The sequence below is a fragment of the Cucumis melo genome, chromosome 1, assembly GCF_025177605.1.
Source record: "Cucumis melo cultivar AY chromosome 1, USDA_Cmelo_AY_1.0, whole genome shotgun sequence".
NCBI lineage: Eukaryota > Viridiplantae > Streptophyta > Magnoliopsida > Cucurbitales > Cucurbitaceae > Cucumis > Cucumis melo.
This window is the reverse complement of record NC_066857.1, coordinates 34959078-34978731: the sequence shown is the minus strand read 5'-3', so window position 1 is coordinate 34978731 and position 19654 is coordinate 34959078. Positions and strand designations below refer to the sequence as shown.

Here is a 19654-nt window from a genome sequence, read left to right as displayed (position 1 = left end):
AAATTTTTTTCAAAAATAGAAAAATTTGACAAACTATTTATACTTCATAGAACAAAATCACTAAAGACAAAATTTATTACACTAGATTTTTCTACAAAGTTTAAATATTTTCGATAATCTTTTATTTTCGATAATTTCTCTTTTTCCTTTTTCTATTTTAAATAATATGCATCGGTGTGTGTGTATATATATATATATATATATATATATATATATATATATATATAGTTATCTAAAGAAAATTCAAAACATATATTATTATTATTACTATTTAAAAAGTGAAAAAAAAAAGTATATATAAGTTTGTGAAGAGAGAGGGTTGGTTATCCAATTATCATTGATAAATAAGAGTTGGGAGAGTTATAGCGTCCATATAATTATTATTAGAGAGTTCATCAATGGCGGAGCCTCATGGAGACAAGACTCGAATTTCCAAATACAGGCATCCATTTTTCTCTTTAATTATATCCCAATCTTTATTCTCATTCACATTTCACATCCAATGTTTTTTCCTTTTCAATTTTGATTGTTGCGACGTTGTTGGTCTTCTTCCTTGTCACGACCTCAAAATTTAGCTCATAGTTTTTCACGTGAAAGAAAAATGACAAGTAAAACTTCCATGAACATGGTGTCAAGTTAACTAATCTGAACATAACTCGATGGGGTATTAATTGATACACACACATATATATATATATATATATTGTTTTTTGTTTAGTATAATAATCGTGAGTATGTAGAGAATCAAGCCTCCAATTTTTATGATGGAAAGTTATGTCAATTACATTATCAATATACTTTGATGACATCTAAAAATGTTCATAGGCTCAATTTTGAAAGATATGTTTTTTGAAAGATTACTGAAGACTCTAGAGTGAGAAATTGAACCTTTGACTTTAAGGGACGAATACCATGTTGAGCTGCACTTGCTTTGACTTTTATTTGACGTAGTGAACATGAAAATAAAATATTAATATATATATAATATTATTTATTTTACTATTTTTGTTTGATATGAGTAATCTATAGATGATAAATTAAATTTTATCGATTGAAAATCTAATTTGAGAAGTACGAGCTTCTTTAAAGTTCATTAAATTATTGGTCTAAAATTGTGTGACAATGACTTCTTAAATATGGATACTTTTGAAATATTTATGAATGGTCAAAACTTAGTAATTGATACTCGTAAACTTCATATCGGACATTTTTTATTCTTATATATAGTGTAAGTTAAATTGTAAATTTAATATCGCGAAAGAAAGTCATAATTTAACTCTCATTCTTTTAATTTATAAAAGTTAGAATTTAGTTTTTATCATGGATGTATTAAACCATATAAACTATTCATGGTTAATCTAACCACAAATCAAAATGAAACAATAAAATTTAAGTGTCGAGTCTATAATTTAGTATAATAATAAAAAGATTATAAATCTGAAAATAATCATTTTAAATGATGAAATTATAAAAATATTTACAAATATAATAAAATGTTACAATGTCACAATATTTACCGATCTGGCAATCAACCGAGAGTAAAAAGGGTTCAATATGATTGTCCAACTGAAATACGTAGAAAACAATAACATTAATGCTTTTGGCTTGTTGCAGCAAATTGAGGTGCTGCAACATCGACTTCCCAAGGTACCACAATCGACTCGGTATTTCCAAGATGAAGGTCTCCCGAATGTAAGTGATTTTTAAAATCTTACATTGTTTTTATTTTGTTTTATTATATTATATTTATTCATTTAAAGAATGTTTGATGATTCGTAATGGGATGAAGTTGTAATGTAATAAAACAAAATACATGTTTGAATTGAGTGTTTTAATTATAAAACATAAACATGAACTAAATGTCTTTCCAAAAAGATGTTAGGAATGTTATTTGGGTTAAAAAGATTAGACGAATGACATTTAATGTTATAATTTTAAATTTATATTTGAATGATTTAAATGTCTTCTAATTTTCTAAAATCGTTAAATCCTGAATTTTGTAAAAAGAATAAATATATTTAATATAAATTTAGAAATTAATTAAGCCTTTTATTAAGAGAAATAAAAAATTTTTAAAAAGTAGAACGTTTTGCAATTTAAAAAATATAGTGATATGAGTTCTGTTATCATAATTTTTTTTGTCATCTTTGCAAACGACTCTTTATTATTAACTTAACTACCAAATGTAGTTCCAATAAAATAAAAATAATATTTCTAAAAATTGCACTTACAAAATGAAAAAATAAATTAAAAAAAATGGAAAGAAAAAGATATTTTTAAATAAAATAAAATAAATTAAAATATTTATAAAATATAGTAAAATTTTGGATTATAGTAATATAGAAACGAGATCAATAAAGTATATCAATGGTACAGAATCTTAAATTTTACTATACTCTGTACAGTTAAATTTGACATAAAAAATAAAAATAAAAGAAAAGGAAGAAGTTTTCATGTAAATATAATTTTATTAAGCTGCAATAAAATAATAAAAAGATAAAACAAAAATTAATAAGAGTCAGCTTAAAAACTCAATACAGTTAAGAACAGAAGAATGAGCGAGACGATTATGATTCAAAGATGTAACAAACAAAGTTCCTGATCATCTAATGGATTGCAAATGTTGGTCTATGTAGCTAGGAGAAACAACAATGTGAGGAAAAGAGTGTTTTTTTGGAATCGGAACCCAAAAGAAGTAATTCGATGAAGAAGAACATAAACATCACTGTACTCTTTCTCTTTTATGTGTTATTAATCCCACTTTTTCAATTGCAAATTGATCGGAGTCGCTTTTTGTACGATCCTTTGGTTTTTCTATCTTTCTGCATCAATCGGAAGAATTTTGTTACAGAGAATGATTGTTTACTTGACAATACAGGGGAGTTGAGGACTACAATCGGGCTGTTCATGTGTGGATTTTTGCTGAGAGTACACAAGAATTACTTCTTCAACTACGTAGTGCCGGCAACTGCCAGGAATCGTGGCCTGGGTTATGGAATGTATCTACTGCCGGTCAAATAGCTGCTGGGGATTCATCACTTGTGACTGCTAGGTAACATTGTTGATTATTGATTGTCTTTATTTTTCACCTCACTGATCTGCTTTGGCAATATGGCACCACGTGTTTCATTCCATTTCTTCTGCTTTCTCAATCATTTGATATTGAAAGAATAAGAAAGGAATCTGTATGTATTTATTTCAGGAGGAAGCTTCAAAAAGAGCTTGGAGTTATTCTTCCAAAGGATGCATTTGAAATGATATTCGATTCTCTTCGTGAGACGTTAGCGAATAATTCCAAGTAACCATAATTTTTTTAGACATTGCATATGATTTGGTTTTTTATATCCTTTCCTCCGTTCCCCCGTGATTAGTTTTTTTTTGGTTACTATCTGATTTTGGTTTCTGAAAATAAACATTGTCCCGTTTCTAAAGTCTATGGTTTGAAACTTTGAAAAACCCCATTGCCCCATTCCGAAATTCCTGCTCACTTAAGATCCATTGTTAAAGAATGGATCATAATCTTGGTTTGAAGTTTTTCAGGATTATGCAAGACATTTGTTTCCTTGAAGATTAGCTCATGTTTCCTCTCAAACCCTGTTCTGCTCCTCTTGAAAGTCACTTTCGATTTTGAAAGTTTGTTTTTGTCTTGGTTTTGGGGCGTTTTTGTAATGTTGTTGGTTGTCATCTGTTCGTTTAGCTTGGATTTAGCTTCTTCAGTTTTGGGGTAGTCTCTTTTGTTTTCGTTCTTGGAATCATTATTCGGTTTTTAGTTGTCTTATTAAAATCGTCCTTTTATATCATTATATCAATTAAAAAACTCTGTTTCCTTTTCAAAAAAAAAAAACTTCGAATCTCTTCTTTTCTTATGAAGAGAACTTTAAGATTGCATTTAGAACTACAGGGACTTTATTAAAACAATTATCTTGATTTTTGCCTTAAATCTTCTCTACTTCCTTGATCATCAACAAGCGGTATGCATATTCATCCACATTCTGCAATATTTTTAGGTCTGAATCAACTCTTTTAGCCATAGAAATATATAATTGAGGACATCTTTAAATGCTATCCTACAATATTTAAAAGATAACGTCAGTGACTTTTTTATCTTGCATGGTAGGAATCGAATAACATATAACATGGCATCTTTTAAAATGGTATTTGCTGGGTGTACGTTGCCACATTATATTAGTAGTTTAATTCTATTTTTTTTTTCTTTTTTTAACATAGAGATGATACCTATACCTGTGTTGTATTGTCTGTTATTTCTTCTGAGTTAGCTTTGGATTGATATACAGTGTCCGCATCACAAATGGTGAAAAAATTACGGATGTGTATTTGGTAACAACATTGGATCCAATCCCTTTGGAGGCTTTTACGCTTCAGGTTGGTGGTTAATCATCTATTTGCCTGTCATTTAATCCGAGCTAGATGTATGAATCCCACCCCGATGCAAACGTATTTGAACTTCTAAATTTTTTGCGAGGGCCGTGAGGTGGAAAGGTAGTAGAGAGAATCAATTACGTGCTTAGGTTTTGTTAAAGTGTTGACATAACATTAAATTTACCATCACCTATTAGCTTAAACCTATGGTTCAATTAGTGATTTAAAATGGTATTATAGAAGAGGTCTTGTGTTCAAGCTCCTAAAATATTATTTCTTCCTCAATTAATTTTGTTTTTTACTCGATTAAACATTTGTTAGTTCACTACAAGAAATCGGAGTTCTTCCGATGCATAAAATTTCGTCGAGTAAGAGACATCGGAAAACAAGGACTTCTGCCGACACCGTAAGCCGTGCGTCGGGGGCATGAACCTGTCTTGACATATTGCTTTCTGATGTCAGAAGAACTTCGATTTCTTGTAGTGATTGGATTGAAATTCTCGTAAATTTATTAGCTCTTGGTAGGATACCATATTGGATGTGCTTTGAGCTTTTGACTTTGATAATGGACATGAGATCAACGAGAAAGGTGTAGATAGAAAAGTTTGGGGCAACAAGGTTAAAAATGACGAAATTTAACCATTAGGTCTTTGCGACATATAACTGTGTAGGTTTCTTTTTAAATTTTATCGATTCATTTTTGTTAAAAGATTCATAATATTCAACCACATTGTCTGGTCTAGCAATAAAACGAATAGTAAAAAGCTTAAAGAGAACGAGTTCAAGTCAAGTAGCTAGTAAAAGCCTATATGAGTTTTAATATTCTAGAATTTTCCCTCGACTACCAAATGGAGTATAGTTAAACAGTTGTCCCATAAAAAAAAAGGAAAAAAAAAGTGTATATATTATATGTTTGCATGTCTTTGTTACTTCTCTTCGGCCCATGCTTAAACTTGTATTGCACTTCAATGAACTTTGTGCTTAAAGCAGTGAAGGCCAGAATGCATCAGAAACTGAACTGCATGAGACATTGAATTTAAATTTTTGGTTTAAATTTTGATGTAGGAATCAGAAGTTTCTGCTGTTAAATATATCCATTATTTGAAGTATAAAAGCTTACTTGGAAGTCAAAACTCTGAGTATGTCCCATATGATGTCGACGGGCAATATGGTCAACTTTTTGACATAATTACACAAAGGTACTCTTTTAGAAGTATCTGTTAGCATAGACTTCTCTTGACAGGCATAATATTCTCGAGGACAAGATATTATTTTCTACACGATGAAATTTGTATAATTCAGAGAAATGGTGGAATTCATGGTGATCACTCATCCACATGTTCTTTTCTTTTTCTTTTGTGTCTTTCCATAAAATGAACTGCAATATTTTTGTTTCCTTGTCACAAAACAAAAGAAGGAGAGAGTACTCTTGAACAAGAGTAAACTGTAATCTATTGTTGTGGTGAACAGTAAGATGTAAGGCTACTATGCTTCAATCTTTTACATGCAACAATAATATATTCTACATGACACGATAATTTACACTCACATGCAGCTAAGATTGAAGCCTCTAGGATTTGAAGAATTTCCCTTCTTGATTTTGGACTGGCAAAGTTACCTTTTCACTTGGCCATTTTTTATCTGTGTAAATTTATATTTAGGTACAAAGTGGACAATGTGGCACGGAGTTTGACTTTAAAAAAGCAACTACAACGTTATGCTTCTGTTCCACTCAATGTTGAGGTAGCCTCATTTTTTAATTTTTTAGATGTTTCTTACTTATGTAATATGATATGTGAATTTATCTTCATTTAATAGCTTAGATTTTTGGATTAATAAGTTAGTTAAGATGATGTTACAGTAGATTGACTACTTAAAAAGTTCGTACAAACAAGAAACTTGTGGTTTAATTAAATTTTATAAACTATAATTAACTTTTAGTATGTAACAAATTAAACAAATATTATATATATATATATATATAGTTGTGTTTTAATTCTTGAATATTTAATAATTTATTATAATGTTTTTTATATGGCCACATCCTAATGCACCAATTGTATCTATTCAACTTATAAGTTAAGGTTATCTCAATTGTTTTCCAGGACATTATTCACATTCAAGGATTTTACTCTTTTAAAGCTTTTGATGTTTTAAGTTATTAAAAAAAATGATAGCAAAATGTTGTTTTCTTCGACATCAAATGTTGTCCTCTAACATTAGTTGAGGTGTGCGTAAGGTGTCTCGATCACTGAATCTATCAAATTAATTAATATCGATTTGTTTATTCTTCTTCCTTTTTTATCCTCGTATCCAATAAGAAAAGATTTCTTTTCTAACTACACACAGATAGAAATAAATGTAAAATTGAATGAGTTGCTAAAGTGTATAGAAAAAAAAACATAAATTAACTAAGATAGACGATGACTCTTTAAAATAGATGATAACTAAAATAGCAAAATTTTATTTTTTTTTATACCCTAAATCCCTGGCTACTTTAAAAGAAATTAAACAAATCAACAAAACAAATATAACTCTAAATCAAATATTTTCAAAAGTCCAAAACACAAAATCAAACAAATAAACACAAATTGAAAACAAATAGTGGAAAAACAAAATGAGGAAGAAGCAACAATTCACTGCTGGTAAAAAAAAATGTAAAAACTAGAAATAAAATTTAGATATACTAGTGAATGATACTTTCCTGTTTTACTATTTCAAAAAATTCAAATCGACCTTCTCATATGTATAGAGAGGAGATAGTTTATTGTTAGGACGTTATCATAAGGTGTGAGGTGTAGATTTGAAAGAGTGTTTTGTTACCATCGTGAAATGTAAAATTAAATTGATGATAAAACATAAGATAACAAGAATGAAAGATACATAGCTAACATGAAGAGGTGTCATCTTGAAGGTAAAATGAGCATATTAAAAAAATTAAAAGACAAATGGGAACAAAAATATCATTTGACCAATGCGGATTATCCAACCTAATTCGAGGGAGTTAAATTTTCTATTGGATTGTGTTAGGAAATTGAGGAAAAAGAGTTGAGTGGATAGTAAGGTGGGATCAAATTGACTTAAAAATAGAAAATTTTGACCAAGATTTTTCTTTTTTTTTAATATAGATATTTTTTCAAAATCTTTTATTTTTGATAATTTTCCTATTATATATATCATAGATATTGTAAATAAATATGGACCATATGGTAGAATTTTAGATGCATAACATATATATTAACAATATGTTTCATATTTGTTTTTTTGATATTTTGGTTGGTACATAATTTTTTTTTACTATAATTTAAATTGAACTATTTAATAAATGATAATTAAGCGCCATTTTCCGTTCCGTCATCTCTCTCTCTTCCCCATCGCCGTCTCTCTTACGAGTTCCGTTCATCTATACCTATCTCTCACTCTCTCTCACCCGATCTCCGGTCTGCCGCCGTTTGTCTTCCCCTCTGTGGCTTCTTCTTCGTCTGCCCCTTCTCCTGCAAAGCCCTAGCATCTCCACACGCTTAGTTTGAAACAGGGTAAATCTTAAAGCTCAGGCAAAATGAGGATTATGATCAAAGGTGGTGTGTGGAAGAACACGGAAGATGAGATCCTTAAAGCTGCGGTTATGAAATATGGCAAAAACCAGTGGGCTCGAATTTCCTCGCTCCTTGTTAGGAAATCTGCTAAGCAGTGCAAGGCTCGATGGTATGAGTGGCTTGACCCCTCCATTAAAAAGACTGAGTGGACAAGAGAGGAGGATGAGAAGCTACTCCATCTTGCTAAGCTCATGCCAACCCAGTGGAGAACTATTGCACCCATTGTTGGACGTACTCCATCCCAGTGTCTCGAGCGGTATGAGAAGCTTCTTGATGCTGCTTGTATTAAGGATGACAACTACGAACCAGGAGATGACCCAAGAAAATTGCGCCCTGGAGAAATTGACCCGAACCCAGAATCAAAGCCTGCACGTCCCGATCCTGTTGACATGGACGAGGATGAAAAGGAAATGCTTTCTGAAGCACGAGCAAGGTTAGCAAATACTAGGGGAAAGAAGGCAAAAAGGAAAGCCCGAGAGAAACAACTTGAAGAGGCCAGGAGGCTTGCTTCGTTGCAAAAAAGAAGAGAGCTAAAAGCTGCAGGGATTGATACTCGACAGCGGAAGAGAAAGAGAAAAGGAATAGATTACAATGCTGAAATTCCTTTTGAGAAAAGGCCTCCTCCAGGATTTTTTGATGTTAGTGAGGAAGATAGACCAGTGGAACAGCCCAAGTTTCCAACAACAATTGAAGAACTTGAAGGAAAAAGAAGGATTGATGTAGAAGCCCAATTAAGAAAGCAAGATATTGCAAAGAATAAAATTGCTCAGAGACAAGATGCTCCATCAGCTGTACTGCAAGCAAATAAGCTGAATGACCCAGAAATGGTGCGGAAAAGATCTAAACTTATGCTGCCTGCACCTCAAATTTCAGACCATGAATTGGAGGAAATTGCAAAGATGGGATATGCAAGTGATCTTCTCGCTGGTAATGAAGAGCTTGCAGAGGGAAGCGGCGCTACACGAGCTCTGCTTGCAAATTATGCACAGACACCACGACAAGGAATGACACCTTTTCGAACTCCCCAAAGGACGCCGGCAGGGAAGGGTGATGCTATAATGATGGAGGCAGAAAACCTTGCTAGGCTGAGAGAATCTCAGACTCCATTATTGGGCGGAGAGAATCCAGAGCTGCATCCTTCAGATTTTTCAGGAGTCACCCCAAGGAAGAAGGAGATTCAAACACCAAATCCTATGTTAACACCCTCAGCAACTCCTGGTGGTGTTGGTCTCACTCCACGGAGTGGCATGACACCAGCTAGGGATGCTTACTCGTTTGGCATGACTCCAAAAGGTACACCTATTAGAGATGAGTTACGTATCAATGAAGATATGGATGCACATGATAGTGCAAAACTGGAGTCTCAAAGACAAGCTGACTTGAGAAGGAATCTTAGCCTAGGATTAGGAAATCTTCCACAGCCTAAGAATGAGTACCAGGTAGTTATGCAACCAATTCCAGAAGACAAAGAAGAACTTGAGGAGATGATTGAAGAGGACATGTCTGATAGGATTGCTAGAGAACGAGCTGAGGAAGAAGCAAGGCAGCAGGCTTTGCTTAGGAAAAGATCAAAAGTGCTACAGAGGGAGCTTCCTCGGCCTCCTACTGCTTCTTCGGAACTTATTAGAAATTCTTTGATGAGAGCTGATGGAGACAAGAGTTCATTTGTTCCACCTACCCCTATTGAGCAAGCTGATGAAATGATAAGAAAGGAACTTCTTGCTCTGTTAGAGCATGATAACGCAAAGTATCCAATCGACGAAAAGGTCAACAAGGAGAAAAAGAAGGGTTCCAAGCGCACTGGAAATGGACCTAATGCAGTCATCCCCACAATAGATGATTTCGAAGATACTGAGATGGAGGAGGCCGATTATTTGATAAAGGAAGAGGCTCGGTATCTGTGTGCTGCAATGGGGCATGAAAATGAATCCTTAGATGAGTTTGTGGAAGCACACAAAACCTGCTTGAATGATCTTATGTACTTCCCCACTAGGAATGCTTATGGACTTTCAAGCGTTGCTGGAAACCATGAGAAATTACCCGCCTTGCAGGATGAATTTGAGTATGTTAAAAAGAAAATGGATGAGGATACTGAGAAGGCTGTCCGGTTGGAGAAGAAGGTTAAAGTTCTCACACATGGCTATGAGACACGGGCAAAACAAAGCCTTTGGCCACAAATTGAGGCAACTTTCAAGCAGATAGACACTGCAGCTACAGAGCTGGAGTGCTTTGAAGCTCTTCAAAAGCAAGAGATGTCAGCTGCTTCACACAGGATTAGTGGTATCTGGGAGGAGGTTCAAAAACAAAAAGAGCTGGAGAGAACTCTTCAGCTACGTTATGGAAAACTTTTAGAGGACTTGGAAAAGATGCAGAAAATCATGGTTGATCGCAAGGCACAGGCACAAAAGGAAGAAGATATCGCTGCGGAGAGTCGCACTCTTCAGTTGGCTGAGGCTGAGGCTAACCAAACAGTTGGAGAAAATGCTGATAGTTCTGAAGTCATGTCTGCATCAGTAGCAGCAGTCAATTGTGAAAATTCAGTGCCTGTTACCACCTCTGTTGAATTAACAGGTGAACAACCGAACTCGTCAGTGGGACATGAACATGAAGCTAATGATGCCATGGATATCGACGCTGAAAAAGAAAGCGTAGCAGTGAATTTGGATATTGATTTATCTGATAACAAACTACCTTCTGCAGTGGGAGGTGCATCACTGCCAGACAGTGGCTTTGAAGAGTCTGTTAAAAGTCAAACCATTGATGTTCCTTCTCAAGAACTCTTGGGCCCTGCTGCAAATGGCACTTCAGATTCAGTTGATGGTGCAGCTATTGAAAATTCTAAATGTAGTACTGATATTGTTGAGGAAGTCAAAGATGTCGAAACTCAGCAGCCTGTGATTGAAACTAAAAATAACTCAGATGTGTGTTCAATTAATCTGGATGCGGCTGCACATGCATCTTCTTATGAGGATGGCCCTGTGAATGATGGCAATGGGGAACTTCCTCGCAACGAAGGTGAAACAATGGAATCAAATGTCTAGACAATGTAGAGATGATTCAGGTTGTTCTGTGGCTTGTTTTTCGGGTGGGATAAGAGAGAATTGTTGATTCCATTATATAGTGTTATAGATTTAATCTAAGAAGAGAAGGTGAGTAGAGACCTCCACAGGGGTTTAGATCTGAATTCCAATAAGAAGGCTGCTTCTTACAAGTTTATCTCTAGAGGCAAATATGGCGTGCTGAAACAACCATTAAGGATGATGCACAAGATTTGTATTGCTTTCTTTTTGTTGGATTTTCTTTTAATGAAGATTTTATTCAAGCTTCTTATGGAAGAGGATTGATGACATTATACTGGTTAATTTCTATCACTGTCCCTCATTTGGGTTTAGGGTTTAGGGTTTACTTTTTCCAAGAGTTTAATTTAATGGATTCTCCAACTTTTGAAGGTTTTAAGTTTTTTAAAAAATAACCGATAATTAAAATGGTGGGTATAATTTAAAATGAAGTAAATGGATATATAAAGATCCTCTCCTCATAGCCCTTTTATATATCGTATAGATATAGATGGAACAAATGACTGTTTTCCTTCTACCATGTATGCCTTAAAACAATGATTGTTTTGTTCTCTGTAGTTGGCAGGGCTTACAGATGCAAATAAAGAGGTTCTAGCTTTGGTTATCAAAGCTGCGGCATTGATAGATAAAATATTTCACCTGCAGGTGAGCATATATATTATATGATATTATCTTGTTGGGGAGACTTTTACATTTTGCTTGTTTTAATTTTGTGGGCCTAGGAAAGATACGATATCTGGCTAAGCTATAAAGTTCTAAAATGTGTTTGATTAATGAATAATGGTCACCCCATGTGAGAATTCCTTGCCATAGTTGATTCCAATCACAAAACTAGTTCAGAGATTGAGTTTCTTCTAAGATGTGAGGAGAATATACGTTGACATGGTTTAATATAATCAATTCTGTGATTGCAATGAAAACAAATGATGGTTGAGATAATTTTAGCAGATACCATATACTTCAAGGCTGCTGGATTATGTTTTAGCATATTAAGCCCTACCAATCAGGCAGTGTATGAATAATTTGAGTTTTTAAGCCTGTATTTGCTGGTTGTCGGTGGAATATTCATCATTTCCTAGTTTGTTAGGGGATTGAGTTAAGTGAGTATTTGGATTTTCAAGTTGATTGGATTTGGATTTGGGATGTTTAAACTCTGGCTTATTTTGATCCTGCAACAAATTTTTGTTGGGAGAACGTTTATCTATCATACCATACTAAGGGTGAAGTGTGTTTCAAGGATGGAGTACTGATATGTAGGTTGGTTGATAGGGAGTATGTCATTATGTAGAAAGTTTGTTAGAGTGATTGTAAACAATGTGGATTAGAGAGTTTGAGGTTAGGCAACTATTTAGCTAGTGTTTAATGATTGGAACTGGGAGAGTAGGGGCCTAGGGAGAAGGCTCTCCAATTTCTCCTCCAGTGTGATTCCTATCAGATTATTACATCATAGATGTGCCCCGATGTTTAACTAGATGCCAGCCGTATCAACTTTCAGTAAAGGCAGCGCCTGAATGTTTGAGATTCTTTTATTAATTTTTTCTGTAAAATGGTGGCAATTTTTTAGTTATGGAAGGTCATAGAAAGTCATTTTTTGCATGGGGGATGAAAGCACGATAGGGCCTCTCATTACTTAGTAGAATGAGGGAGAATCATTTTTTTTCTAAATGTAGAATAAGAACAAAATTTCTAATATCAAGTTTGCTTATATTATTTTGAAGTTGGAGTTTGAATAGAGAGAAGTACTACTATATTATTTATCTATATATATATAATTTGGGTCAAGGAAATTCAAACTATTGAGTTTTTTTTTTACTAATATTGGTTGGAAGTGGAACCAAATTTTAATTGGTAAGGACCCACAAAAGAGAAGAAATAAGCCAAATGTAAATGGACAAGTGGTTGCATCCACGAAAAAAACTGAATAATCCATATTGTTTATATCTCTATTTCTTATAAAAAGAGGAGACTGACTTTATCCATATTTTGTTTCTATTTTTCCGTCTGAAAATAAAAGAATTGTTAACGAGCTGGTTTGCTTTTTAGGCAACTGATTGATGGTGATTAGTTATTCTAAATTTATTGTTTTTTATTATCTTGTTCAGGTTTGGTACAGTAATCCATATTTAAGAGATTGGTTGGAGAATAGTGCTGCTCTATCAGAGTTAGACGAATTGAAGTGGGCCTATTATAGGATTAATAAGACTCCATGGTATCTCTTCTTTAGAATAGTAATTTTTTTCCAATTTCTTTTAATGTCTGAGTTCTTGAATGTTTATGCACTTCTTCTTATGCATGTGTTAATGCAGCGCCAATTGGTGGGCTTGTCGAAAATTGCTGCTAACTGCATTTTTGCAGTGTCTGCTAATCTAATTTGTTTACATTTTCTTAATCACTTCTCAGCTATTATGCTTTCTTAAATGCTGCTGTGTATTGATAATTTTTCCCCAATAAATAAGTTTCCATGTTCAACAGGTCTTCCCTCGATGAAAATGAGGCATATCTGACTACTGCAGATTCGGCAATAATTTTGGTTCCTGAAGCCACTAGGCAAGTTAGGGGGTGGAAAGGCCTGGAATATAAAGCTGCATTTCCATCAAAGATACCTCCTGGTGCAAACTTCTACCCGCCTGACATGGACAAGATGGTAATGCAATGAGTGCTTGATAGGGAAAAAATTGATATACGTATGTATAAAAGAAAGAGGATTTAAGATGCAGCAAGTCTAACTTGTTACAATCTTGTAGGAATTCGAATTATGGAAGGACAGTCTGACAAAGGATCAGCAAAGCTTTGTTACAGGATTCTTCAGTGTCATCAAAAGACGCAGTGAATATAATTTAGATTTGTCTATTTGCAATGGCGGTCTCGATAGCACAAATCACATGGAGGGTTCTACTTTTGATTTGTATGGCATACCTTTTTCCCAAGAATATAGTTCTTTCCTATCAAAAGCTGCTGAGTTATTGCATAAAGCAGGGGATATAACTAGCTCTCCCAGGTCAAATTTTTCACAATTTTACATTCTAATTTTATTTTATTAATATCTGAATCTACTGTATTCTGCTTACAATGTTCTCTGAATCCTTTTGCTTTCTGTAGTTTGAAGAGGTTATTGCAAACCAAGGCCAGTGCCTTCCTCTCAAATGATTACTATGAATCAGATATAGCATGGATGGAATTGGTTAGTTACCGAGTTTGTAATGGTTACATGGTTACATTTACAAAGTCTTGGCGTGAATGTATTATATATCTAGTTTCTAGAAAAGAATATATTATATATCTAGTTAACTTGTTAGATGTGGATTGCTAGCAACGGTGATACGAAATGGGGATGTATAGGAATTTCTTGGGTACAGTCCCCGTTTGCAATGTATTGGCCCACACTCACAAGAAACTGACAATGTTACATAGGGGGTTGGGTGACAAGGTTTTCCCTGCCTAAAAGCTACAAAAGTGAAGCAACCTACAAAATAAAAGTCCTCCAATCAGAAAAAAATTATTAAAAGACTTGAATGTAAAAGAATTTCCGTTGATTTGAACAATAACAAAGTATGTTGTACACTATTGCAAGAATTTCTGTCGTTAGTATTCTCTTTCTTGCTCATGACAGGTTTTGCACATTTTCGTTTTCTTATTGATGAATTATTTAGCTTAAATAAATATAGCATATTATATTAATTGGTCATTGCTACATATGATCTATCTAATTTTTGGAATTTAATAGTGGATGTAATTGAGTTTTACCAGCATCTCGATTTAGATTCTATTGCAAAGAAAATAAAAGAGTAAGTGATAATAGTTCATTTTGTGTTCTTTGTATTAGTACGATTTTTCAAGTTTTCCAATAGATTGCAAGTTTTTCATACTAATAATGTATATATGCAAGTATTAGAGCATTTGAACTTGATGTTTATTTCTCTCACACAGTGTTTTCCCCCTACAAAACCCACAAACTTCTAATTGATACTTTCTGAATTGGTGTCTTTGGTTGTAGGACTCAGAGTTGGATATTACCATTGGTCCGTATGAGACTTATGAAGATTCAATTTTTGGGTATAAGGTACCTAATAATTCAGCTATTTATTTTGCTTGGACGTTGATTGTTTCTACCTTCTAGAAATAAGCCGGATTCAGGCAGCCATATGTTTGTTCGGTGGCTTGAAATTCTTTGGAGAACTTTCTTCTCCCAAGACAAAACTCTTTTTTCCTCTAAAATGAGAGCATGGAGCTGTGATACCTCCACTTTGTGGTTCCTATTTGGAATTCTATCTGGTGCCAGGTTTTAGATCGAATTTAAATTTTCTGATTGCTGCAGTTCCTTCCATTAAATGAGGCTTAATTACTATTCCATCTGGTTCTAGTTTTATGTATTAAATTTGAATTTACTGGCTTTGAAACTACTAGTTTTTTTTTTTTTTATTTCAATTTACACCTAGATATATTGCCGATGCTAAACTTTTTAATGGTATTAGGCTACATTTGAAGCTTTCGTTGCAATTCGGGATGATAAAGGAACTGCTCAAGTAAAATTGTTTGGGGATAATTTGCAGGTATTTTTTTCTGAATTGTCCATGCTACAATTACTTTCTCCCCCCCCCCCCCCCCCAACAAAAAAAAAAAAAAAAAGTCGAAGGTGATTTTTTGATCTTTCCCCAAGAAAGGGCAAAGTTTTCCCCCCTTGAGAAATTACTATAGTGAAGTTCTTCTTATAGGTCTTGGAACAAAATCTCCCTATGGACGATGCATACAAATCAAAAAATGTTAGTGCCGCTCCAATCCGTGTTGTTCAGCTTGTCTATAATGCTGGGGTGAGTTAGTTTTTTATGATTTTCACAGGTTCGCATATTAGGCTAATGTATTATAGACATGCTTTTCCGTAGTTTTATGTACATAAATTTTATACTGAAAAAGAATTGTGGATATAGAAGTATATCTTGTGTGTCTTACTTGTCCTAACTCAGCCCGATTCAAACATCATCAGAAATATGTCCATTACTAGAAAATGGTATTTGTACAGAGAAGAGATGGCTGGGATTTAAACTTAAGTATAGAAACTGAAACAGAGCATCAGAGCATGGATTTACAATGCTCCTACCTGGGTATCTCTTAAAGTTACAGAAACACTCTCCAATTAAGGGATTTAATAGTTGGGAGAGGAGAATAATTACAAAAGAACATAGATTTAACTTTTAAGAAACTCAATCCAAGATAAATAAGGCCAGGCTTCCCGTAGCTGAGCAAAATTTCTGAGAGTAGTTGTAGGCTCATATCTGGAAGACTGGAACTACAACAACATAATACAAAACTACCTTGATCAATAGCTTTTTTAGCTTTATTCTTCAAAAAATTTCCATGAAATCCCAAAATCAGCCGTTCCTGACATTTTTGAAGCATAGAAAAATGATAATTCAAAAGGTTGATAAGCTTAACCCAAATAGGCAAGAACGATAGGCGAAAGGATGAAGCCATTTTGCTTGTTTTAACAACTAAATAAGGAGCCCATAGAAAAACTTCTTACTTGTTTGAAAAAGCAGCCTTCCATGAGTTAGAAAGAGACGGAAGCAGACAGGGAATTCTGATATCAGTACCACGAAGATGAAGCAATCTAACCTATGCATAAAAGAATTTCAATCGCTCTCTTATTGAGGCACATTCCCAAAATCTCCTCTCTGAACGTCTAATACCTAGGGTTTCTGTCACTTGGTTTTCAAGTTTTGTGAGTTTGAGGTTTTTGTACTGCTTGGTTCTATTTTTTTTTTTTTTTCCTTTTCTTTTTCCTCCAATGTTCAACTCTCATTTTCCAAATTGTAATTCTCTTATCAAAGAAAAAAGATAACTCAAATTTTACTATGGATTGAAGCTTCTCAGTCACATCAGTTTCTATTACAGCCTAGGAAAGGGTAGTACTTCAAGTTCTTCTCTACATAAATTATTCTTACTCTTAGAGGGGCTAACTATACTGAATTTGGAATTACTACAAAGAAATTGAATGTTAATTTCTAATGCTTGTGGAGACCAGTAGTTTCTACATGAATTATTGATCTTCTAAGCGACAAACCGTGCTAATCTATAAATTATGTCTGTTTGAAATTGAGATTGATTTGTTGGCATTTTATCAGGATGTTAAGGGTCCTCAGGTTGTTGCTTTCAACTTGCCCAATGACGAGCGAATTGTGAAAGACCGAGGAACATCAATGGTTATGCTTAAGAATATTTCAGAGGCCAAGTACTGCATATTTCTTGGCCATGGATTAAGTTTTATCATCTTATCCAGTTTTGGAGTATTTTTTATGGGAGATTACTGGACATATAAACATACTTGTTTCACATTTTTCTAGGTTCAAGCATACTCTTCAGCCTATTGCTGATGCTTGTATTACGAATGAGCAACGTGGGTTTGTGGATTTTGATTCTTATTTTACTCATGTAATTTGCCATGAGTGTTGCCATGGCATTGGACCTCATACCATAACACTACCGGATGGTAAAGAAACTACCGTGAGATTGGTTAGTACCATACATATTCTGTTTTGATATATTTGCTTATCATCCCTTTCTTTTTTCTGGATATATTACCCATATACTGAGACAAAAAACAACTGTGCGATTTGTTAGTTGAGCACTTCAAATTTTTTGTTTGATATATTTTATTTTATTATCCTGGATATGAATGTAGCCCTTGAGAAAATATCAGTTTCAGTTTGCATGTGCTTTTTTCCCCCTTTTCTTTTTTCTTTTTTAATTATGAAAAGCTAATAATAAGTGGAGCCTTTCTTATTCTGAAAGTTATACAATCTCTCGTCTAGATTGGCTATCTAATGACCTTAGTTTACAAGAATGTGTTAAAGGATTAGGAGCTCGCTTCAGACTCTTGACATCTATTTTCTATTCGAGATTTTATTGAAGATCTTTCTAGTATATCTTATTTTTATTTATTGTTACAGGAACTGCAAGAACTCCACTCGGCTATGGAGGAGGCAAAAGCTGACACTGTAGGCCTTTGGGCACTGAGGTTCCTTACCCTCCAGGTTGGTTAATATTTGGATAAAAGAACCTTCTTCTTAATGACAGAATTTTCTTAGATTTTCTAACCATCTATTTACTTATTCTATATGTTGGAATTTCAACCAGGGCTTGCTACCAGGAATGTCATTGAAGTCCGTATATACTACTATCCTAGCAGGATGTTTCCGGTCAGTACGTTTCGGCTTATCAGAGGCTCATGGGTAAGCTAACAGTATGACATTGTTTCTTCCGCTTTTGTTTTCTTGCATAGTATCTTAGACTTTCGGTTTAATGGCAGAAAGGGACAGGCGTTGCTGTTCAATTGGCTATATGAGAAAGAAGCCTTCATTTTCAATTCAGATGAAACTTTTTCTGTTGATTTTGACAAGGTACAGCTCTAAACATCAAAATTTGATCTTCTAATGAGTTAGATTCCCTGCTAAGTACTAGAAATCTTTTCTTTTTCTTTTTAAGGTGGGAGATGCAGTTGAAAGCCTGAGTAGGGAAATACTAACCATACAGGCAAAAGGTGACAAGGAGTCAGCAAATTTGCTTCTTCAGAAATACGGTGTTATATCAGAACCATTGAAAGTAGCATTGCAAAATTTAGAACGAATCCAGGTAAACATTAGCGAGCGACAACAAATAACACAGATTTACTATTACAAGGTTTGAAATTTTTAGTAATTACATTAAGACCATATATCTTCATATTTTACAATAATTATCGACTCCTATTGATGAAATATTGTATAATATAAATTGGTTTCAAATTTGTTCGATAAAACACAACAGTTGTGAGGATGAGAGATTGAACCTCTAACCTCTAGGATGGAAGTCCATGCTATTTACCGTTGAGCTAAGGTGTTAACGTTAAATAAATATTGAGTTGTGTTCCTTATTGAATATTGGTTATTGAGTTGACACTTCTATTTGATTTATTAAAGTAAACTTGAACGTTTTTCGTGCCTATATTCCATTAATGAAAACTTGAAGGTTGTAGATTTTGAGACAAACGGAATTGTGCTTAATATATGTGGTTTTTGAAAAGAGAAATCAACAAATTCTACTCCAATGAAATGCATCATAAGAAAGTTTATAACTTGCCTAAAACTTAAACGGGCGTTGTTCATTATAAATTTAATATTATATCAATATTCTTGTATCTAAACTATTTCTCATTAACCTTGCAATTTCAGGTACCCGTGGATATAGCTCCTGAGTTTCCGATTGCCGAAGAAGTATTGGGAAAGAAGCGGCCTTTTTGCTGAAGGACTACCGGAGGCAACTTGGAATAAGATAACTATGGTGGTGTGTGATAATATTTTGCATGTACCTCCCATCTTTGGGGAGTAGTTATTCTGTTAATAAAATGCATTAATATTTCCATTGTCCATCAGGTAGCAATTGGGGTATTATTGCTTGGTGTGCAATAATAAATTGGATGTATCTCCCATCTTTGAGGAGCAACTATATTTTCAAATAAAATGCATTGATGTTTCCATTGCCTATCACAGAGCTTTATTTATCTACTTTACATCCCTTTAAATAGGAAGAAGTATTTTTAACCTCCTCGGTATTTTAAATTTTAGATGT

At 33.8% G+C, this 19654-nt stretch overlaps 2 protein-coding genes across 2 annotated transcripts; both read left to right on the top strand.

Annotated features, from left to right (window-relative positions):
* The first annotated feature begins 291 nt into the window (after positions 1-291).
* On the top strand, positions 292-19567 carry LOC103499853 (nudix hydrolase 3-like). Its single transcript, XM_051088537.1, has 22 exons — positions 292-442; positions 1615-1692; positions 2879-3052; positions 3203-3298; positions 4296-4383; positions 5446-5579; positions 6042-6123; positions 11612-11698; positions 13156-13262; positions 13526-13697; positions 13798-14051; positions 14153-14234; positions 15048-15113; positions 15526-15603; positions 15766-15861; positions 17173-17279; positions 17392-17560; positions 17998-18081; positions 18185-18279; positions 18357-18447; positions 18533-18679; positions 19258-19567. The coding sequence occupies exons 1-22, from the start codon at positions 399-401 to the stop codon at positions 19327-19329; spliced, it is 2403 nt and encodes an 800-aa protein (XP_050944494.1). The 5' UTR covers positions 292-398; the 3' UTR covers positions 19330-19567.
* Positions 7662-13215, top strand: LOC103499852 (cell division cycle 5-like protein). Its single transcript, XM_051088533.1, has 3 exons — positions 7662-10991; positions 11612-11698; positions 13156-13215. The coding sequence occupies exons 1-2, from the start codon at positions 7940-7942 to the stop codon at positions 11635-11637; spliced, it is 3078 nt and encodes a 1025-aa protein (XP_050944490.1). The 5' UTR covers positions 7662-7939; the 3' UTR covers positions 11638-11698; positions 13156-13215.
* Positions 19568-19654: the final 87 nt, after the last annotated feature.